Source organism: Corvus cornix, chromosome 27 (genome assembly GCF_000738735.6).
Source record: "Corvus cornix cornix isolate S_Up_H32 chromosome 27, ASM73873v5, whole genome shotgun sequence".
Taxonomy (NCBI): Eukaryota; Metazoa; Chordata; class Aves; order Passeriformes; family Corvidae; genus Corvus; species Corvus cornix.
In genome coordinates, this window is record NC_046355.1 from 4,812,283 (window position 1) to 4,831,402 (window position 19,120).

Below are 19,120 nucleotides of genomic sequence, written 5' to 3' on the forward strand. Positions count from 1 at the left end.
GGCCGGACCCTCGGAAGGCTCGGGAAGATGATCCCGAGGGAGGGCAGCGATGGAGAGGGAGGGAGGGAGGGCAGCTGGCCCCAGGCCTGGCAGCTCCAGCCCTGGGCACGGAGCTCCCCCAGCTGTCCCCAGCTCCCTGTCCCTCCTCACCGCCCTGACCCCAACCTGGCGTCCCCAGCGCGGATTTGCAGCGTTCTGGGATGGCCGCATCCTCCCTTTCTGCTCTCCAGGGAAAACCCCCGCCTGCTCCCGCTTTCCCAGCCCTCAGGCAGCAGCAGAACTCTCCTTTTTTTTTCTTTCCCCTGCTCATTTTCAGAGGGAATGGTGATTTTGTCACCCCAGGCCGCTCCGGAGCAATTCCCGCCCACGCCGGGGTTGCATCGTTTGTTAACACCCAACTAAATATTCATTTTCCAGCCCAAACTGCTGCCCCGGCTTCTGGCAGCCGCAAGCAATTAGTGACAGCAGCAGAGCCGGGGTGGATGCTCCCTGTTTGTATCCCTCTCGGGCTTCCCTTTCCCAGCCCCGGCTTCCCTCCGTGTCATCCAAAACATCCCAAATCCGGTTTTCCAGCTGGGAAGTGGGGAAAAGAATCCCAGTGGGTTGGTTGTTTTTAACCCTGGCCTGAGCAGATGTGAGCGAGGGCTTTGCTGAGCGCAAAAAAAGGGGAAGTTTTGGTGCTTTTCTGTGTGTGCAAAAATGAGATTTGGGGTGATAAATGTCCCTGGGGAATAAAAGAAAATAAAAATCACTTTGCTCCCCCTAAAAATTGGGGATTTCGGTCAAACGACCCCCAGTTTAACACCCCAACCCTGCTGGCAGCTGGAAATTATTCAGTTTTCTGAAAAAAAAAAAAATCACAATTTATGTCTTTACCTCCTCTTTATTTAACCCACCAGGGGTAAGAAACACAGGTGGAACAGGAACCAGAGAGAGAAATAATTTAAAAAGAGAGAAAGGAAAAGGAAAAGGAAAAGGAAAAGGAAAAGGGAAAAGGGAAAAGGAAACGGGAAAAGGAGAAGGCTTGGGCCGGCTGGGGCTTCCCTGGGAGCATGGAACAAAGCGAAGGGAAAAGGGGGAAATGTCCCATTTTGGGGCAAAATTGAAGGAGTGCAGCTGGATCCAGCTGGGGAAGGGGCTGGAAGGGCCAGGTTTGGGATTTGGGAGCCCGGTGGGATCTCTCAAAGCCTCCTGGAGTCCCTGGAAGCCTTTGGGACTCTTTGGATTCTCCTCGGAGTCTTTGCAGCCCCTCTGGGGTCTCCTGAAGCTTCCCTGGGACTTCGCAGCGCTTTGGGGTTCCTGGCCAGCCATGCAGGGTCTGCCAAAGCTCTTTGGGGTCTGTCAAAGCTCTTTGGGGTCTTTCAAAGCTCTTTGGGGTCTTTCAAGTCTCTTTGGGGTCATGGCAAGCCTTTTGGGGTCTCTCAAACCTGTTGTGGGGTATCGTCATGCCTTTGGGGGTCTTTCAAAGTTGTTTTGGGGTCTTTCCATGCCTTTGGGGGTCTTTCAAAGCTTTTTAGGGTCTCTCAGCGTCTCGAGGCCTTTGTGGGGCCGCCGGTGTTGGGGCCAGCGAGAATAAACCTCAATTCCTGCTGCAAGGGGGGATCTGCCAGCAGACCAGAGGGGTTTTTGGGGTGCAGCCGTGCCCGGGGCTGCCGGGCTGGGGAGGGATCCGTGTTCGTTCCTGGAGCTGCCTCGCGGTTTCCCGGCTGGAGCCGGGCGGGTCCGAGGAGTTCCTTGGGGTTTTTAACAACCGGATCAGGTCGGGAGCTGCTCTGCATGAGCCGGGGCAGCTCCGCCTGCCCTAATTCCCAGGAGCTGGGAGCGATCCCGGCGCTGGGGTTCGGGAACAACCCCGAGGCTTCTCCGGGCGCTGGGAACGCGGGGGTTTTCTCTCCCCGCTCGGGGCTCTGGGGCCGGTCCGTGTCCCCGCCGCAGGGACGATCCCCGTGCCGGGCTGGGAGGGACGTGTCCCCCGCGGTCCCCCCGAGCTGGCCCTCGGCGCTCGGGAGGAGCCGGCAGGTGCCCGTGCCCCATCCTGCCCCACCGTGCCCGGAGGGGCGGGGATCGGGCCATGGGGCGCCGGGGCAGCGCCGGGGCGTGTGCGGAGATCTGTGGGGAGATCTGTGGGGAGATCTGTGGGGAGATCTGTGGGGCAGGGCCGGGGCTTTGTGGGGAGATCTATGGGGAGATCTGTGGGGCAGGGCCGGGGCTTTGTGGGGAGATCTATGGGGAGATCTGTGGGGCAGGGCCGGGGCTTTATGGGGAGATCTGTGGGGAGATCTGTGGGGCAGGGCCGGGGCTTTATGGGGAGATCTGTGGGGAGATCTGTGGGGCAGGGCCGGGCTTTGTGGGGAGATCTGTGGGGAGATCTGTGGGGCAGGGCCGGGGCTTTGTGGGGAGATCTATGGGGAGATCTATGGGGCAGGGCCGGGGCTTTGTGGGGAGATCTGTGGGGAGATCTGTGGGGCAGGGCCGGGGCTTTGTGGGGAGATCTGTGGGGAGATCTGTGGGGCAGGGCCGGGGCTTTGTGGGGAGATCTATGGGGAGATCTGTGGGGCAGGGCCGGGGCTTTGTGGGGAGATCTGTGGGGAGATCTGTGGGGCAGGGCCGGGGCTTTGTGGGGAGATCTGTGGGGCAGGGCCGGGGCTTTATGGGGAGATCTGTGGGGAGATCTATGGGGCAGCGCGTTTCCTGTGGGGCAGAGCGTGGGCAGGGCGAGCGCGGGGGCCGTGCCCGGCTCCAGCCGCAGGGAAAAGCGCTTTTCTGGGATGCTGTGCTCTGGGAGGAGCAGGTCTGGAGTCTCCCTGCGGGCAGACGCAGAGGAAAGGACGGAGCGGGATTTTTGGGGTGCTTTGGCGCATTTTGCACGCTCCGCACCGGCCTCGTGCCCTTTTCCCCCGGACTCCCCGCGGGACGGGGATGCAATCCCTTGCTGCCTGCCTGGGATGCTGCAGAGCCTCAAGAGCAGCTCCTGCTGAGCCCAGCGGGACTCGGTAACTGCTTGGATGTCTCGCCCCGCCGCAGGTCATTGGGCTGACACGGCTCTCAAGGCTCCTGCCTGTAATTACGCGTGCAGAGTAATTAATGAACGAGCTGTAATTATCGGTTTAGGGAGATTATCAGACTTTCCTTGACAGAGTGGTGCTGCAGGATGGGCGAGGAGGAACGCCCCGGAGGGAGCGGGGTGGCAGTGGGGCTCCTGGGGGAGCTGGGGGGGCGGGTCTTGTGTAAGGGTGGCTTGGAACGAGCTGGGATTGGGGGAGGAAAGAGGCTGGGATTGGGAAACAGGCTGGAATTTGGGAACAGGCTGGGATTGGGGAAAGCAAGAGGCTGGAATTGGGGAAAGCCAAAGCCAGCCCCCCAGAAAAGGCTGCCCAAGCTCCCCGGATGTGATGGACAGGCGGGGTCCCGTCCATCATGTGCCACTTTCCCAGGACAAGGTGTAATTAGGGAGAAGCGCTCGGCTCCGGATGGGCCGGGTGACTCCAGATGCTCCTGTCCCTGAGCAGGGCACGTCGGAGCTCACGGCAGGTGGAGGAGGAAGAGGGGGGAGCGCAGGTGTCACCCAAACCCTCGGGTGTTTGGGGTGTTTGGGGTGTTTGTTTGGGGCTGAGTGAGCAGCGCAGCGGCTCGGGATGGGCTGGGAGCGAGCTGCAAAACCCACCCAGCCCCGAAAGGTTTTGGGGCCGCGTCCCCTCCCGTGCTCAGGGATGTGCTCCCGCTGGATTTTGGGAAGCACACACATCCCAGCCACCTGCTGGGATCTGCTCCCCTCCCTGCGGATCACAGAGCGCCCCAGTCCCGCTCCCCCCGGGCCTTAGGTGTGTTCCTGTCCGGCACTCGGCCCAAACCAGCCAAGCAGGATCGGGACACAGCCCCAGCCCCGTGCCCAGTGCAAACCAGTGCAACCAGCAGCCTCCAGTGGGGAGCCCGGCCTGCGGCTCTGCTGGGGATGATGCTGCCGTGGCCACAGCACCATCCCAGCTCCCAGTTCAGGGATCCATGGAGGGCTCTGCTCCCCAGGGAGGCCTGGAGAGCCAGCGCAGTTCCCATCAGGAGTGCGGGTGGTGCTGGGCTGTGGAAAATGGGGCTTGATCCCCAGGCTCCAGTGAGGGAGCTCCGGGAGAGCCTGGAAATGCCACCAGGAACTGCCACCAGCACCAGTTCCCCGCTGGAGCATCCTGGCAGCTGCTCCGGGCTCCTCGAGTTACCGAGGCTGTTCCTGGGTACGAGACACGGAGCTGCGGGTGCTTGGTGCAGTTAAAGGGGGAGGGAGCCCTTCCCGGAGCCCTTTCCAGAGCCCTATCCCAGAGCCCTTTCCAGAGCCCTATCCCAGAGCCCTTCCCAGAGTCCTTTCCAGAGCCCTTTCCCGGAGCCCTTCCCGGAGCCCTTTCCAGAGTCCTTTCCAGAGCCCTTTCCCGGAGCCCTTCCCGGAGCCCTTTCCGGAGCCCTTCCCGGAGCCCTTTCCCGGAGCCCTTTCCAGAGCCCTTTCCCGGAGCCCTATCCCAGAGTGCCTTTCCAGAGCCCTTTCCCGGAGGCCCTTTCCGGAGCCCTTCCCCGGAGCCCTTCCCTGGAGCCCTTCCCGGAGCCCTTTCCCGGAGCCCTTTCCCGGAAGCCCTATCCCGGAGCCCTTTCCCGGAGCCTTTCCTGGGCTCATCCCGGCGGTTTGATGCCTCCGGGAATTCGCTGCTCCCCCGACTGAGCACGGGCAGCTCGGTGCAGAGGTGGGGCCGGCTCCTCGGAGCTCTGCCCGGCTCGCCTGCGCCTTTCCCGCTGCTCCCCAAAGGGGTTTCTCCCTTCCCAGCCTCTCCTTCCCATTCCCTGTCCTGCGGCACGTCCCACCCATTCCCAGGGGGATGAGGCGTGGAGCAGCAGGACACCCTGGAGCTGCTCCCTCCGTCCTCAGCGTGGCAGGAACTCGCTGCCACTGCAGCCGGGGGGATCTGGCCTGGTTCCCTTCCTTGCAGGCAGGCAAACCCTCCGGGACAGCCCGGAGAGAGACGGGCATCTCCGGCACCGACACCTTCCGGCAGAGAGGATTTTCCTGCGGGATCTCGGCCTAAAACCCCTCAATTCCCCCGGACCTCGAGGTCCGAGTGAACCACGGAGAGCTTTTAATTTCCTCGGGAAGCCTCTGGTTGCTGGCCGCTGGTTGTTTTCCCCTTCCCTGCCTGCCCCGTAACCAGTTCTCCCTGCCCCGTCCCTCCCGTCCTCGGGATGGTTGGGATGGGAAGGACCAACCTGAGCAAACATTTCCTTTTGTTCGGCTTTACTCGGGCATGGCCCTGCTGCTGCAGCCGGGGCCGTGAGTCACCCGCGCGGAGAGCGGCCGCCTGGAAAATTCGGGGTGTTTTCAAGAAAATGCCCGGTTTTAATGACAGCGCTGTAATAACCCCAAACAGCCACGCCGCTCTGCCGGGGCAGTGGGAAGGCTTCTGCACCAACTGTGGGCTGTGAGACGGAGCCGGGAAGGAACAGAAAGAGGGCAACCACCCCCAAACCCCCGCCGAGGTGCTGCCACCCCCCCATCGCACCCCTGTGCCCCGGGGGCTGCCCTATCTCCTCCATCTCCCCAGCGGGGTGGTGGAGGTGGAGACCAGGGTCCCCTGGCCGAACCCCGTCATCCCGGGAAGGAGGAGTTACCTTCCCGTGCCTTTTAATCCAGTCCTGCTGGTTTCCCCACAAAGCCCGGCAGAGCCTCCTTCCCATGCGGCACCATGGCCCCGCGACACGTCGTGGAGATGTCCACCAGCCACGCCACCCACGGCGTCTGCGTGCGGGGCACCGAGCTCTTCCTGGACACGCGCCGGTAAGGCTCGGCACCGGGGCGTCCCGGCGCTTCCCACGGGATGGGTTTGCCCTCGGTTCCGAGCAGGAGCAGGTGGAGAGGGAGCCGGAGCCCGTCAGGAGTTCATCCGAGGGTTTGGAGGGACCGGTCCTGCTGGGTGTGCTCTAGGGGATGATGTCCCACGGGGAGCTCACCCAATTTAGGGGATGATGTCCCACTGGAAGCTCACCCCAAGGTCTGTTTTAGGGGATGATGTCCCACTGGAAGCTCACCCCAAGGCTCTGTTTTAGGGGGTGATGTCCCCCAGGGAGCTCATTTTGGCATTTTGGAGATGAAATCCTACAAGGAGTTCATTTTTGGGGATGAAATGCCACAGGGAGCTCATTTTTGGGATGAAATCCCACAGGGAGCTCATTTTTGGGGATGAAATCCTACAAGGAGTTCATTTTGGGGGATGAAATGCTACAGGGAGCTCATTTTTGGGGATGAAATCCAACAAGGAGCTCATTTTTGGGGATGAAATCCCACAGGGAGCTCATTTTTGGGATGAAATCACACAGGGAGCTCATTTTTGGGGATGAAATCCCAGAGGGAGCTCATTTTTGGGGATGATGCCCCACAGGGAGCTCATTTTGGGGATGAAATCCCACAGGGAGCTCATTTTTGGGGATGAAATCCCAGAGGGAGCTCATTTTGGGGACGATGCCCCACAGGGAGCTCATTTTGGGGACGATGCCCCACAGGGAGCTCATTTTTGGGGATGATGCCCCACAGGGAGCTCATCCAAAGGAGGGACGTTGGCTCGAGGCGTCGCGGCAGAGCCGGGCCGGGATGGTTCGGAGGCAAAGCCTGAGCACACCCTGGCTAAGCCCGGGTCTATTTCTGGCTCTGAGAACATTGGGCAAGAGCAATTCCAGCCGAGCAACTCGGAGCTAAAACGGGAGCGAGAATGAAGCGCGTGGCTCGGGCAGAGGAAAATCCAGCGGCGGCCGTGCACGGGCAGGGCCGGGAAAAGGGATTTTTCCAGGATGAAACATGGGGAGGTTTATTGGGCAGATAGGAGGCCGTGCCTACGCTGCTGTTACAGTGTCATTATTTAATAAATCACATTTCTAATGACAGACAGCACAGCCCCAGCCAGTCGGCATCGCAATTACTGGGATGGTGTCTTGGGGCCGGCCCAGGATGTGCCACCGTCCCCCTCAGAGAGCTTTGGCTGCCCCAAAACTGCCTCATTTCCCCTCCTCGTTCAGATGGGAATATAGATAACCTAATATCTGCAATTTTTTGTCCTCAAAGCCCTCTCAGCCCTATTTAAACATGGAGCCAGAGCCCGCAAATGGGCTAATTTGGCTTCTTGGTAACAAATTTGAGCCATGGTCCCAAACAGCAGCTGATGGAGGCTCTTCCAGTGAAAAAATGGGATCATTTCATTCCTGGGGAGCACCAGCTGGGGGGAATTTAGTGATGGATGCACGGAGTTTTGGGCTGTTTGGGGCAGAACGTGGAGCCTGTTGGGGATCCGGCAGCCCCCTGAGGTGGGAGGGCCGCAAACCCTCAGCAAACGGCCCCAAACCCGCGGGATCCCTCATCCCCCAGTGATGGGGCGGGATTCGGGGCAAGAAGAGCTCCGTGAGGGAAAGCCCTTCTCAGATTTCCTAGGTGGAAACACATTTTTGTGCCTCCGACGCCTTTTGGCTTCGTGGAAAACACGACAGTCAAAAGGAAATCGGTGAAAACGTAAAATCTGCCATGGAAACGTAAAATCTGCCATGGAAACATAAAATCTGCCATGCAGTGGGGACGTCCCTGCTGGGGGAGCCAAGCCAAGCCCGGGCGATGCTTTCATCTCCTCACAAGCCGCTGCAGGCACCGGCGACGCCGTGCCAAGAGCAACACCGGTGCGAAATCTGCCGCGGTGGGGTTTTGATGTTGTGTTTTATGTTCTTGCTGGTGAAGTTTCCCACCTCGCTCCCCTTGGGATGCGGCCGGGGGAGCCGGGAGCAGGTCGGAGCTGCCGGGATGGAGCGGCTGTAATGAGCAGGGAGCAGCACTTCAAAGGCTCCCGAGGATGTCACGGAGCCGGGCGCCGGCGCTCCGTGCCCAGCTCCAGGCTCCGCTCCAGCCCGAGCATCCCCCGCGTCACGGGATGGCCCCACAACAGCCATCCCCACGCATGGCTGGCGTTACAATGATCCTGGCTCGCCCCCGTCGGGGTTTTGTCACGGGATGCTGGAGTTTTGGGGGTTTTGTTGTGTTGTGGAGTGAGGTCGGACGTGGGATTTACCACGGCCGGACGTGCCGGAGCTGCAGCGGGAGCCGTGCTTGCTCAACGCCACCGCAGAGGTACCACGTGTGACACCGTGAGGACACATTTCATCAGCCAGGGATGGTCTCGGAGCCCTTCCCACCCAGTCGTGGCTGGGATTTAATTCCGGGTTCCGGGATTTGGCTCCCGTGGTCTCTGACCCAAGGCCGGTGTGTTCCAGGTCCACCCCCAGGGGTGCGGCGTCCTTTGACGTGCACGCCACGCCGGCGGTGACGGTGCACATGATCCACAGCCCCGCCACAAAGCCCACGGCCGACTCCAGGTGGCCCCTGGATCGCGACATCGAGGTGGTGGTGACCATCGACAGCACCAGCAGGACCATCGACGACAACCAGGTCAGGTGCTTTTCGAGTGCCAGAAGTGGGGGAAATAAGGGAAACTTCCTGGGAAAGCTCGAGGATTTCTCAGTAAAGCTGACACCAGGGCGGTTTTCGGGGGAAACAACTCGAGCAGAATTGTGTAACTGGCACTGAGGAGAAATGAAACCGAGAAGGAGAAGATCCCACTCGGTGTTGTGACGATGACATTGTGGCGGTTGCAAAAGTCGGTGCCAGGCAACAAAAGATATCCCAAGCTGGGCTTTTGCCGTGCCCGATTTTCACAGAGGGCTTGGAGAACCGTGGTTAATGGAGGATGGCTTGGTTGAACCTCCCGGCTGGCTGGGCAGGAGGGGCTGGACTCTGATCCTTGTGGGGCCCTTCCCAGGTAGCTCATTCCGGGCTCCTGGGAGGGCGGGGATGCCGCCAGCCCGGTGGGATGTGGGTCACGGCGTGGGGATGTCTCTGCAGGTGAAGATTTCCTACTACAACCGGGAGGGCAACGAGCTGGCGGTGGCTTGGCTGTACCTCACCTGTGTCGGTAGGTGCCCCATGAAATCCTCATCTCTTGGGATCCACGAGGGTGGAATTCCTTGGGGGCCACACGCAATAAAGGTTTGGGTGTTCACCGATGCTGACGAGGAAGAGGGAAATAATTAAAACGTGATTACGCTGCCTTATATGGCGCACAAGAGACGGAGGCTGGGCCGTGGCCCCGCCCGCGGCGCACACGGAGCGTCCTCCTCGGCCTGCCAAGGCCGTGCCTCTGGGAGAAGAGGATCCACGGGAGATCTTCTCCCCCAGCTCTGCCCTCCGCGGCAGCGAGGGGAGAGGAATCGGCACCACAGCGGTGCCTGACCTGCTTTAGAGTTCTGTTTCAGGAGCCTGGGATGAGGTGAATCATTCCCTCCAAGTGCCTGCTTTCCCCTGCTGGCCGCAGAGGGAGTCCAGACAACCAGTCTGGATGCAGAAGCCTCCACGTGGAAGGATTAATTATCCTAAATTTGGGATTTTTCTGAGGCGTTCCCGTGTCCTCAAGTCGTGCCTACGCCTCCCAAAGCTGCCCCTGGACAGGCTGAAGGTTTCCCACGTCCCGTGGCTGATGGGCCCCACTGGAGCCGTCTGGGGCTACCACTGGCCACAGGGATTTTGCCTTCCCAATGTTCTTCTCTTGGTTAGGTTTAGAGTTTCCCTTCCAGCTTTTCCATGTCCTCCTCTCTGTGCCGAGGAAAGGACAAGCTCTGCCTCAGTCCCTGTGTTTTCCACACGCTGTGTGTCCCATCCGGAGGAGTTCTTGGGTTAGGACTGAGGTGGGGTTTGGATGAGGGCGCTGGCAGATCCCTGCAGCAGAGGCAGGAACTTGGGGCAAGAAGAGCTCCGTGAGGGAAAGCCCTTCTCAGATTCCCTAGGAATTATTTAGGAGCTCACTCAGCTATGGCAAAAACACGTTTGTGTGCCTCTGCCGCGTTTTGGCTTCATGGAAAACACAACAGTCGAAAGGAAATCGGTGAAAACGTAAAATATTCCATGAAAACGTAAAATATTCCATGAAAACGTAAAATCCGCCATGAAAATGTAATATCTGCCAAGAAGTGGGGAATGTCCCTGCTGGGGGAACCAAAAGGAGAGGAGACAGCTGGAGATCAAAGAGGGAAAGTCGTGGGAAAGCCGTTGGGTTGGATTTTCTTGTCACGCTTGGAATTGTTGGGTCTGGAGCAGCTTTGGGGCGCGAAGGTGGGGTTGGTGTGGGGTCGCTCGTGGACAGCGCCGAGGAGGAGCCCAAAGCGGCACCGAGAGCTCATCCCCCTGCCCGTGGCTCTCTTGCTGTTCCAGACGTGTCCCTGGACGTGGACGTGAGCCGGAGTGGCCGAGTGAAGAGCAAAGGCAAGGACAAGGTAACGAGAGCTTTGCTGGGAGGCCGGATCCGTTCGCAGCCTCTTCCTGGAACATCTCCAGGAGGGAGAGGGAGCTGGGCGGTGTCTGCGTAAGGGAAACGACCCGGCAGATCCTCAGCCTATTCCACGCCAAAACCTCCCGCGGCTCCAGCCCGGCACCAAGGATCCCACAGGAGAAAACACTCGGCCTTCTCCTTCTCCTTCTCCTTCTCCTTCTCCTTCTCCTTCTTTTTCTCTTTTTCTTTTTCTTTTTTTCCTCCTTCTTCTTTGTCTTCATCTTCATCTTCATGTTCATCTTCGTCTGCTTCTGCTTCTTCTCTTCTATTTTTCTTTTCCTTTTTGGGCCCCAAAGGTGCCGCTAAATGAGTTTGGCAAGCAGCAGGAGATTTCCCCCTTTGGCCACACATCTGCATGAGCCCAGGCACTTAAGCCGGGCTAATTAACCGCAGCCCGATCGGCGGCGCAAATTGGCTATCGAGATGGGCTGAGCTTCCACAAGCGCTGCAGCCGTGTCCAGGCGAGGCTGGAAGGCGCCTCCAGCCTCGTTGGAAGATAAGATCTGGGAGCAGTCGGTGCAGGCCCTGCTGGAAGCGGCTGCTGGGAAGTGGAGCGGGGTTGGAAGCGGCGCTGGCGTCTCCTCGCTGCGTGGCCGGGCTCCCCTCCGAGCCGGCGGGGCTTTCCTCGGCCCGGGATGGGGGAAATGGTGCTCCCGTCCTCTCTTGGTGCTTCTCCTCCAGGCCAAGTGGACGTGGGGCCCGGATGGACAAGGGGCCGTGCTGTTGGTCAACTGTGACCGGGACAGCCCCGGCGCGGGGGGCACGGACAGCGGCCAGGCGGACATACGGACGCCGGCAGGTAGGCTGCGATCCTGAGGGGCTCCCTGGGGGCTTTCCCACTTCCATCCCCTCCCTCCGTGTCCCCCGTGTGCCCCAGACCTGCAGGACATGTCCGTGATGCTGCTGCGGACCCAGGGGCCCAGCGCCGTCTTTGCCGAGTACCAGGTGGTGCTGCACGTCCCCGAGACCGACGCGGACAAAGTGCGGGTTTTCCACGCCACCCGTGAGTACCTTCCCCCTCTCCTGCAGGACCCCCAGGTGAGCCGGCCCCACAGGGTTTGTCCATTGGGGCACCCCAATGTGCTGTAAACGCTCCTTTACCCCCAAAGCCCCTCTGCTGTTGCACAAGGTGGGGCTGCATGGGGAAAAATCAAGGGGGAGAAGGCTCCAAAGAGGCTTTTCCCAGCGAGGGTGCTGGAATTCCAGCGTTCCCATGGAGCGGGAACCCCCACGCGGCTCCCAGCGCTGTTTTGGCTCGGGCAGGGATCCAGGCAGCGAAGCAGCCCATCCCGTGGGGCAGTGCCCTTCGCCTTTGAACAGTCGGATCCCTGGCAGCTCCGCGCCGAAAATCAGGTCAGGGGAGCCAAGGGTATCATTAGATGCTCAGCCGGAGCCACGCACCTTGAAAGGGCTGGACCCGAGGGGACGGAGCCCTCTTCGTCCCGGCGAGGCCAAGTGTGTTCCCAGGGAGGAGGAGGAGGAGGAGGAGGAGGCACGCCCGCTCCTCTGCCGCCCTCTGGCACCGGCCACCTCCTCCTGCTGCCGGCGTGGCCCCGCTGCGGGCCCGCGGCTGAATCGGGGCTGGGAACTGGGGCTTTCTGCAGGCGGTGACTCCCACCCGCACTACAAGCCCGTGCTGGGGCCGGACAAGCTCTCCTACGTGCTGGACCGCGCCGGCCTCGGGGACAGCACCTTCTACGTGGAGGGGCTGGCGTTCCCCGACAGGGGCTTCTCCGGCCTCGTGTCCTTCAGCGCCAGCTTGCTGGAGGTGCCCCACAAGGTACGGGAGCTCGGCCCCACGCACGCCCTCCTGAACCCCCCCGTGGCCGAGTTCCCGAGCTCTGTCCCGGCCCCGGCAGGATTCCCCGGGCACGCCGATCTTCACGGACACCGTGGTTTTCCGCGTGGCGCCCTGGATCATGACGCCCAACACCCAGCAGCCTCTGGAGGTGTTTGTGTGCAGGTAGGAGGGGTGTCCCCCGTGATGTCCTGCCCTGGGGGATGCCCCAGGGAGGAGTTCCCGACGCTTCCGGGCTGAGTGGCAGCCGTCGGTGAGCCAGGGTTTGGGCATTCCCTGCTGGGAATATTTGGGAAGGGAGCCAGCTGGCACTGTGGGAGTCATTTCCATCCCAAGGAGGAGCGCTGCAGGACCTTCTCCAGCTCCAATCCCATTCAGGAATGTTGCCCAGAGTGTTTAAATCCCAAGGAAAAATCCTGGAGGACCTTCTCCAGGTCAGGGACATTTAAATCCCAAGGAGAAAGGCTGCAGGACCTTCTCCAGCTCCAATCCCATTCAGGAATGTTGCCCAGGGTGTTTAAGTCCCAAGGAGAAAGGCTGCAGTTCCCTCTCCAGGTCCAGGGTGTTTAAATCCCAAGGAGAAAGGCTGCAGTTCCCTCTCCAGCTCCAATCCCAGGCAGGAGCGTTGCCCGGGGTGCTCAGGAACGAGGAACGAGCTGCGGGGCCAGGGCTGTGGGGTCTCCCCGTGATCCCCTCGCAGCCCCAGTCCCTGCCCGTCCCCCCAGCATCAAGCAGGGCTCGGACTCCAACGAGGCCTTCATGGAGGGGCTGCGGGCGCTGCTGAGGAAAGCCAACTGCAAAACTGACCGTGTGCTCGGAGCAGGACACCCGCAGCGACCGCTGGATCCAGGTCAGCCACGCCGGCCTCACGCCGGGCTCTCGGGGTCCCTCACGGGCTCCCGGTGTCACCCCTGTGGCTTGGGGAGCACCTGGAATGCCAGGAGCGAACCGGGGAACCGGGACTGAGGCACAGGGAGTGGTGGCACGGACGGGGACAGTGCCCAGGGAGCCTGGCCTGGCACCGGGGACGCAGCGGGGCACCGGGAAAGGGACCTCGTCGGGAGAGGGACCCCATGGCAAGGGGGACCCCAGTGCAGGAGGGACCCCACGGGCCACGGCTTGAGGGACCCCAGTGCAGAAGGGACCCCATGGGGCTTTCCAGGAGGGTCCCCACTGCCAGGGGAACCCCAGGAGGACGCCCTGGCTGCGGCGTCACCCCGGGAGAGCCGGGCAGGAGCCTCCCCACTGGTTTAGGCTGGGCTTTGCCAGGCTCGTCCCATGTCCTGCCCCACCCTCCCCACATCCCTCGTGGAGATTGCTATCACCCCCCAAAGCCTTCCTTCTCCTCCTCCTCCTCCTTCTCCTCTTCTCCTTCCCAAAACAGGATGAGCTGGAGTTCGGCTACGTGGAAGCTCCTCACAAGACCTTCCCCGTGGTCTTCGACTCTCCCCGGAACAGAGGCCTGAAGGATTTTGCTTTCAAGAAGATCCTGGTGCGCCCTTGCGTTGAAATCCCCTTATTCCGCCCCAAAACCCGCCCGCGTGGAAGGTCCTTGGCACCGCTTCCCTCTTTTCCAGGGCCCGGATTTCGGCTACGTGACCCGGGAGCCCCCCGGGAAGAGCGTGACCAGCCTGGATTCCTTCGGGAACCTGGACGTGAGCCCGCCGGTGACGGTGCGGGGCAAGGAGTACCCGCTGGGACGGATCCTGATCGGCAGCCCCCTGCCCTGGTGAGCCGCCCCTCCCCGTGCAGCGCGGGCCGGCCCCGAAACCCTCCCCGGGGCGGACCCCGGGCCCCAATCCCCATCAGATCCCAGATTTCACCAGCAAACCCCACGGCTGTGCCTCCAGCCCCCACAAACCCCCCCGCCGCTCCCGTTTTCGCCCCGTTTCGCCCCAATCCCGCACGTCCCGGCTCTCGGATTTGCTCTTTCGAGGCGAGCAGCGGGGGATCCGGGACAGGCTGGGATCCGGGATGACTGGGAATTATTGTTGTGCCCGGGGCGGGCGGCGCTTGGCGGCGCCGGGGGAGCAGAGCTCCGTCCGGAGCCGCCACAAAGGACGGCATTGTCGGGAAAAGCAGCAGCGAGCCCGAACCGCCCCGGGGCTCCGGCCGGCCCTGATTAGCGCCCGGCGTTTAATTAACGCCCTCCCATTTCCCCGCTGCCGCCTGGCTGAGGAAAGCTCGCCCCCGCATCCCAGGAAGGAGGGATTTGGGAATGTCGGGGGTGGGGAAAACCTAAACCCGAAGGTGCCCGAGCTGAGCGGGGCGCGGAGTGCAGCGATCCCGAGGGATGGACGTGGCCTAGAGGTGTATTCCTGGGAAATACTGGGATACATCCGTGCATTCCGGGAAATATCGGGATATATCGATGTATTCCTGGAAAATACTGGGATACATCCGTGCATTCCGGGAAATACCGGGATATATCGATGTATTCCTGGAAAAAATTAGGATACATTGATGCGTTCCAGGAAAATATTGGGATATATCGATGTATTCCTGGAAAATATTGGGATAAATCGATGCATTCAGGGAAAAAAATGGGATAAATGGATGTATTCCTGGAAAATATTGGGATAAATCAATGCATTCAGGGAAAATACTGGGATACATCCGTGCATTCCAGGAAAATATCGGGATATATCGATGTATTCCTGGAAAATATTGGGATAAATCAATGAATTCGGGGAAAAAATTGGGATAAATGGATGTATTCCTGGAAAATATTGGGATATATCGATGCATTCAGGGAAAATACTGGGATAAATCGATGCATTCAGGGAAAATATTAGGCTATATCAATGCATTTATGGAAAATATCGGGATATATCAATGTATTCAGGGAAAATATAGGGATATATCGATGTATTTATGGAAAATGTAGGGATATATGGATTTATTTATCTGAAACACAGGAGATATATTGATATATTTCTATAATGTAGGGATCTAGCAATATATATTTATATATACTAAATATATTTAGTATATATATCATATATTATATATCATATATATTTATATAACACGTATGTACTATATATGATATATATTTATAGAACATGTGCATATTATATATGTTATACATATTTATATCACTTGTATATATATTATATATTTATAGAACGTTTATATTTTATACATTTTATATATATTTATATAAGTTGTATATATATATTTATATATTTATATGACATCTATATATTTTATATATATTTATATAACATGTTTATATTTTATATATATATAATATATATTTATATAACTTGTCTCTATAAACAGACTTTATATGTAATATAGGGATATATCCATACATAACAGACATAATAACACATAATTGAGGCATCAGGCAGATAAATCCGTATTAGCATAAACCACCTATAATTTCGATTATTCTGTGCACTTCAACCCGTGAATGTCCGTAGCACAGCCGGGGCCTTTTCCAGCCTCCTCCCAGGAAAACGGGATAACAGTGGGGCTCCTCGTGAGGGCCGGCGGGGAGCTCTGGGAATGGGAGCGCTGGGAATGGGAGCGCTGGGGAGCGCTGGGAATGGGAGCGCTGGGAATGGGAGCGCTGGGAATGGGAACGCTGGGGAGCGCTGGGAATGGGAGCTCTGGGAATGGGAGCGCTGGGAATGGGAGCGCTGGGGAGCGCTGGGCAGGGCAGTTCTGGGAATGGGAGCTCTGGGAAGGGGAGCTCTGGAGAGGGGGAGTTCTGGGCAGTTCTGGGCAGGGCAGTTCTGGGAAGGGCAGTTCTGGGAAGGGGAGCTCTGGGAGAGCAGTTCTGGGCAGTTCTGGGGAGTTCTGGGGCAGTTCTGGGCAGCTCTGGGGCAGTTCTGGGCAGTTCTGGGGCAGCTCTGGGGCAGTTCTGGGGCAGCTCTGGGCAGTTCTGGGCAGTTCTGGGGCAGCTCTGGGCAGTTCTGGGCAGCTCTGGCAGTTCTGGGCAGCTCTGGGGCAGCTCTGGGGCAGTTCTGGGCAGTTCTGGGCAGTTCTGGCAGTTCTGGGGTTCTGGGCAGTTCTGGGGCAGCTCTGGGCAGTTCTGGGGCAGTTCTGGGGCAGCTCTGGGCAGTTCTGGGCAGTTCTGGGGCAGTTCTGGGGCAGTTCTGGGGCAGCTCTGGGGCAGTTCTGGGCAGCTCTGGGGCAGTTTTGGGGCAGTTTTGGGGCAATTTTGGGGCAGTTCTGGGGCAGTTTTGGGGCAGTTCTGGGGCAGCTCTGGGGCAGTTCTGGGGCAGTTCTGGGGCAGTTCTGGGCAGCTCTGGGCAGTTCTGGGCAGTTCTGGGCAGTTCTGGGGCAGCTCTGGGAGCAGTTCTGGGGCAGTTCTGGGGCAGTTCTGGGCAGTTCTGGGGCAGCTCTGGGGCACCTAGGGCAGTTCTGGGGCAGTTCTGGGGCAGCTCTGGGGCAGCTCTGGGGCAGTTCTGGGCAAGCTCTGGGGCAGCTCTGGGCATCTGGCAGCTCTGGGGCAGTTCTGGGGGCAGTTCTGGGGCAGTTCTGGGCAGTTCTGGCAGCATCTGGGGCAGTTCTGGGGCAGTTCTGGGGCAGTTCTGGGCAGTTCTGGGGCAGCTCCGGGCAGGGCTGCCCCGTCCAGCTCGCACTGTCCAGCTCGCGCTGCCCGCTGTGCCCGCAGGGCGTCCGGCCGCAGGATGTCCAAGGCCGTGCGGGATTTCCTGTACGCGCAGCAGGTGCAGGCGCCGCTGGAGGTGTACTCGGAGTGGCTGACCGTGGGCCACGTGGAATGAGTTCCTCACCTTCGTCCCTGCCTTCGACAGGAAGTGCCGACCCCTGCAGCCCCCCCAAGCCCCCCAAACCCCCTTTCCCAGCCGTTTGCCCTCCGCGGGGATCCGGGGGCCGGGGCTGGGGTGGCCGCGGTGCCTCCCAGCCGGGCCCTGGGGCTCTCACCCCCCCAGCCAGGGCTGACCGCCGGGCTCTGTCCCGCAGGGATTCCGGCTGCTCCTGGCCAGCCCCAACGCCTGCTACCAACTCTTCAGGGAGAAGCAGCGCCAGGGCCACGGGGAAGCCACGCAGTTCATCGGTGAGGGCTGGCTGAGGGACGGCCCTGTGGGACGGCATTCCCGGGTCCCTTCCCAGTGTCCATTCCCGCTGTCCCTTCCCAGTGCCCATTCCCGCTGTCCCTTCCCAGTGCCCATTCCGGGTGCCCCTTCCCACTGTCCATTCCCAGTGTCCCTTCCCTCTGTCCCTTCCCAGTGCCCATTCCCGCCGTCCCTTCCCGCTATCCCTCATGCCCCCACGCCCGCAGGGTTGAAGGGCACCGAGAAGAAGAGCATCGACGAGATCCTGGCGGATGAGTCCCTGCGGAGCGACAACCGGCACGTGCAGGTGGGTCTGGGATCCCTGGACTGCGGGGGATTCCCTCTCCTCGGTTCCAGGGGGGATTCCTGGGCGCAGGGAGGGGATTGGGGGTTCCTGGGAATGGCCGGAGTGCCCGGAGTGGGCGAGGAGAGGGATCCACGCCCCGAGTGACGCAGAGGTGGCAGCTGAAGGGAGAGAGGGGATGCAGGGGGCGGCTGTTCTCAGGGATGGGGTGGGACTGGGAGCGGATGAGGATCCAGCCGGGATCCAGCGGGTGGCATCGGGAGGGCTGGGATGGCAGCTCCAGGCCCTTTCCCCAGCGCTGCATCGACTGGAACCGCGAGCTGCTGAAGCAGGAGCTGGGGCTGAGCGAGCAGGACATCATCGACATCCCGCAGCTCTTCGTGCTCACGGGCTCCCGCGCCGACGCTCTGTTCCCGGACATGGTGAGAGCCCGAGCCCCGCAGCCCCGGGCGAGTCCCCGGGCGAGTCCCCGGGCGAGCCCCCGGGCGAGTCCCCGGGCGAGCCCGGCGCGCCGGGAGCGCGGTTCCTGAGGGAATCCCGCTGCCGCAGGTGAACATGCTGGTGCTGGGCCGCCACCTGGGCATCCCCAAGCCCTTCGGGCCGGCGGTGGGCGGGCGGTGCTGCCTGGAGCAGCGCGTGCGGGAGCTGCTGGAGCCCCTGGGCCTCTCCTGCACCTTCATCGACGACTTCTTCTCCTACCACGTGCTGGCGGGGGACGTTCACTGCGGCACCAACGTGCGCCGCAAGCCCTTCGCCTTCAAGTGGTGGCACGTGGTGCCCTGAGGTGGCCCCGGGCGGGTCCTGCATTTCCTGCACCACGGGGAAGGCGCATTTCCTGCGCCGGAAAAGCACCCGAAGCACGGGTTTGGCCAATAAAGCTTCACGGGCACCGAGGGGGCAGCGCTTCCCCGTCTCCCGTCCTTCCTCCCTCCCTCCTCTCCCGGTGCCGAAATGTCCTTTGGAGCCTGGTTTGGAGCACGGGGGTTGGTTTGGGATTGGTGGGTGGCACTGCGGGGTGAGGGGGCTGCTCCGAGGGGCGCAGACCCCATCCCACTGCTGCGGGGTCACGGAGTCCCTGGCTGTGGGTTTGCAGCTGATAACACCCCCCAAAATTCCCTGTTTCGGCCAAAAAACGCTTCCTGCTGGGGAACCTGGCTCTGCCCCCGTCCCGGGCTGCAGGAACCCGCCCTGCCCTCCTCGTTACCTTTCCGCACCTTCTCCAGGAGGGAACTTCCGTCTCCCTCCGCTCTTTTGTCTCCGCGTTCTTCCCCGTGCCCGCCTGGCACCCGCCTGGCAGCGCCCCGGGAGCCGACACCCGCGCGGTGCCCCGGGCACGGCTCGGCCCGCGCAGCCCCGCTGCTGTTCTGGGCGCCTCTGCTTTCCCCCGCAGGATTTCTGCGGCGTAGCTGCACCTCCGGTTCCGACTCCCGGGACCTGCGGAGGGGATGCTCCCGCACATCCCGCTCCCCCGCCCTCTTTTTGCCCCGAACGCGGATTTCTAACCCCATTTCCCCGGGGCTGTGTCCCTGCCGACATTCCCGGCCCCGAGGAGCGACATCGAATCCGGGCCGCGCGTGACGCCGCGGGGAGGGGGTTCGGGAAC

At 60.6% G+C, this 19,120-nt stretch overlaps 1 protein-coding gene across 1 annotated transcript; it reads left to right on the forward strand.

The window, feature by feature from the left end:
* Positions 1 to 5,674: 5,674 nt before the first annotated feature.
* LOC120411321 (protein-arginine deiminase type-1-like) lies at positions 5,675 to 18,417 on the forward strand. The gene is given in 18 exon segments (XM_039565639.1): positions 5,675 to 5,809; positions 8,278 to 8,452; positions 8,906 to 8,975; positions 10,268 to 10,329; positions 11,067 to 11,184; positions 11,263 to 11,388; positions 11,990 to 12,165; positions 12,245 to 12,348; positions 12,909 to 12,981; positions 12,983 to 13,033; positions 13,568 to 13,675; positions 13,761 to 13,912; positions 16,811 to 16,919; positions 16,921 to 16,954; positions 17,120 to 17,215; positions 17,441 to 17,520; positions 17,814 to 17,939; positions 18,067 to 18,417. Coding segments are annotated over 18 exon segments (1,986 nt in total). The 5' UTR covers positions 5,675 to 5,717; the 3' UTR covers positions 18,301 to 18,417.
* The last annotated feature ends 703 nt before the right edge of the window (positions 18,418 to 19,120 follow it).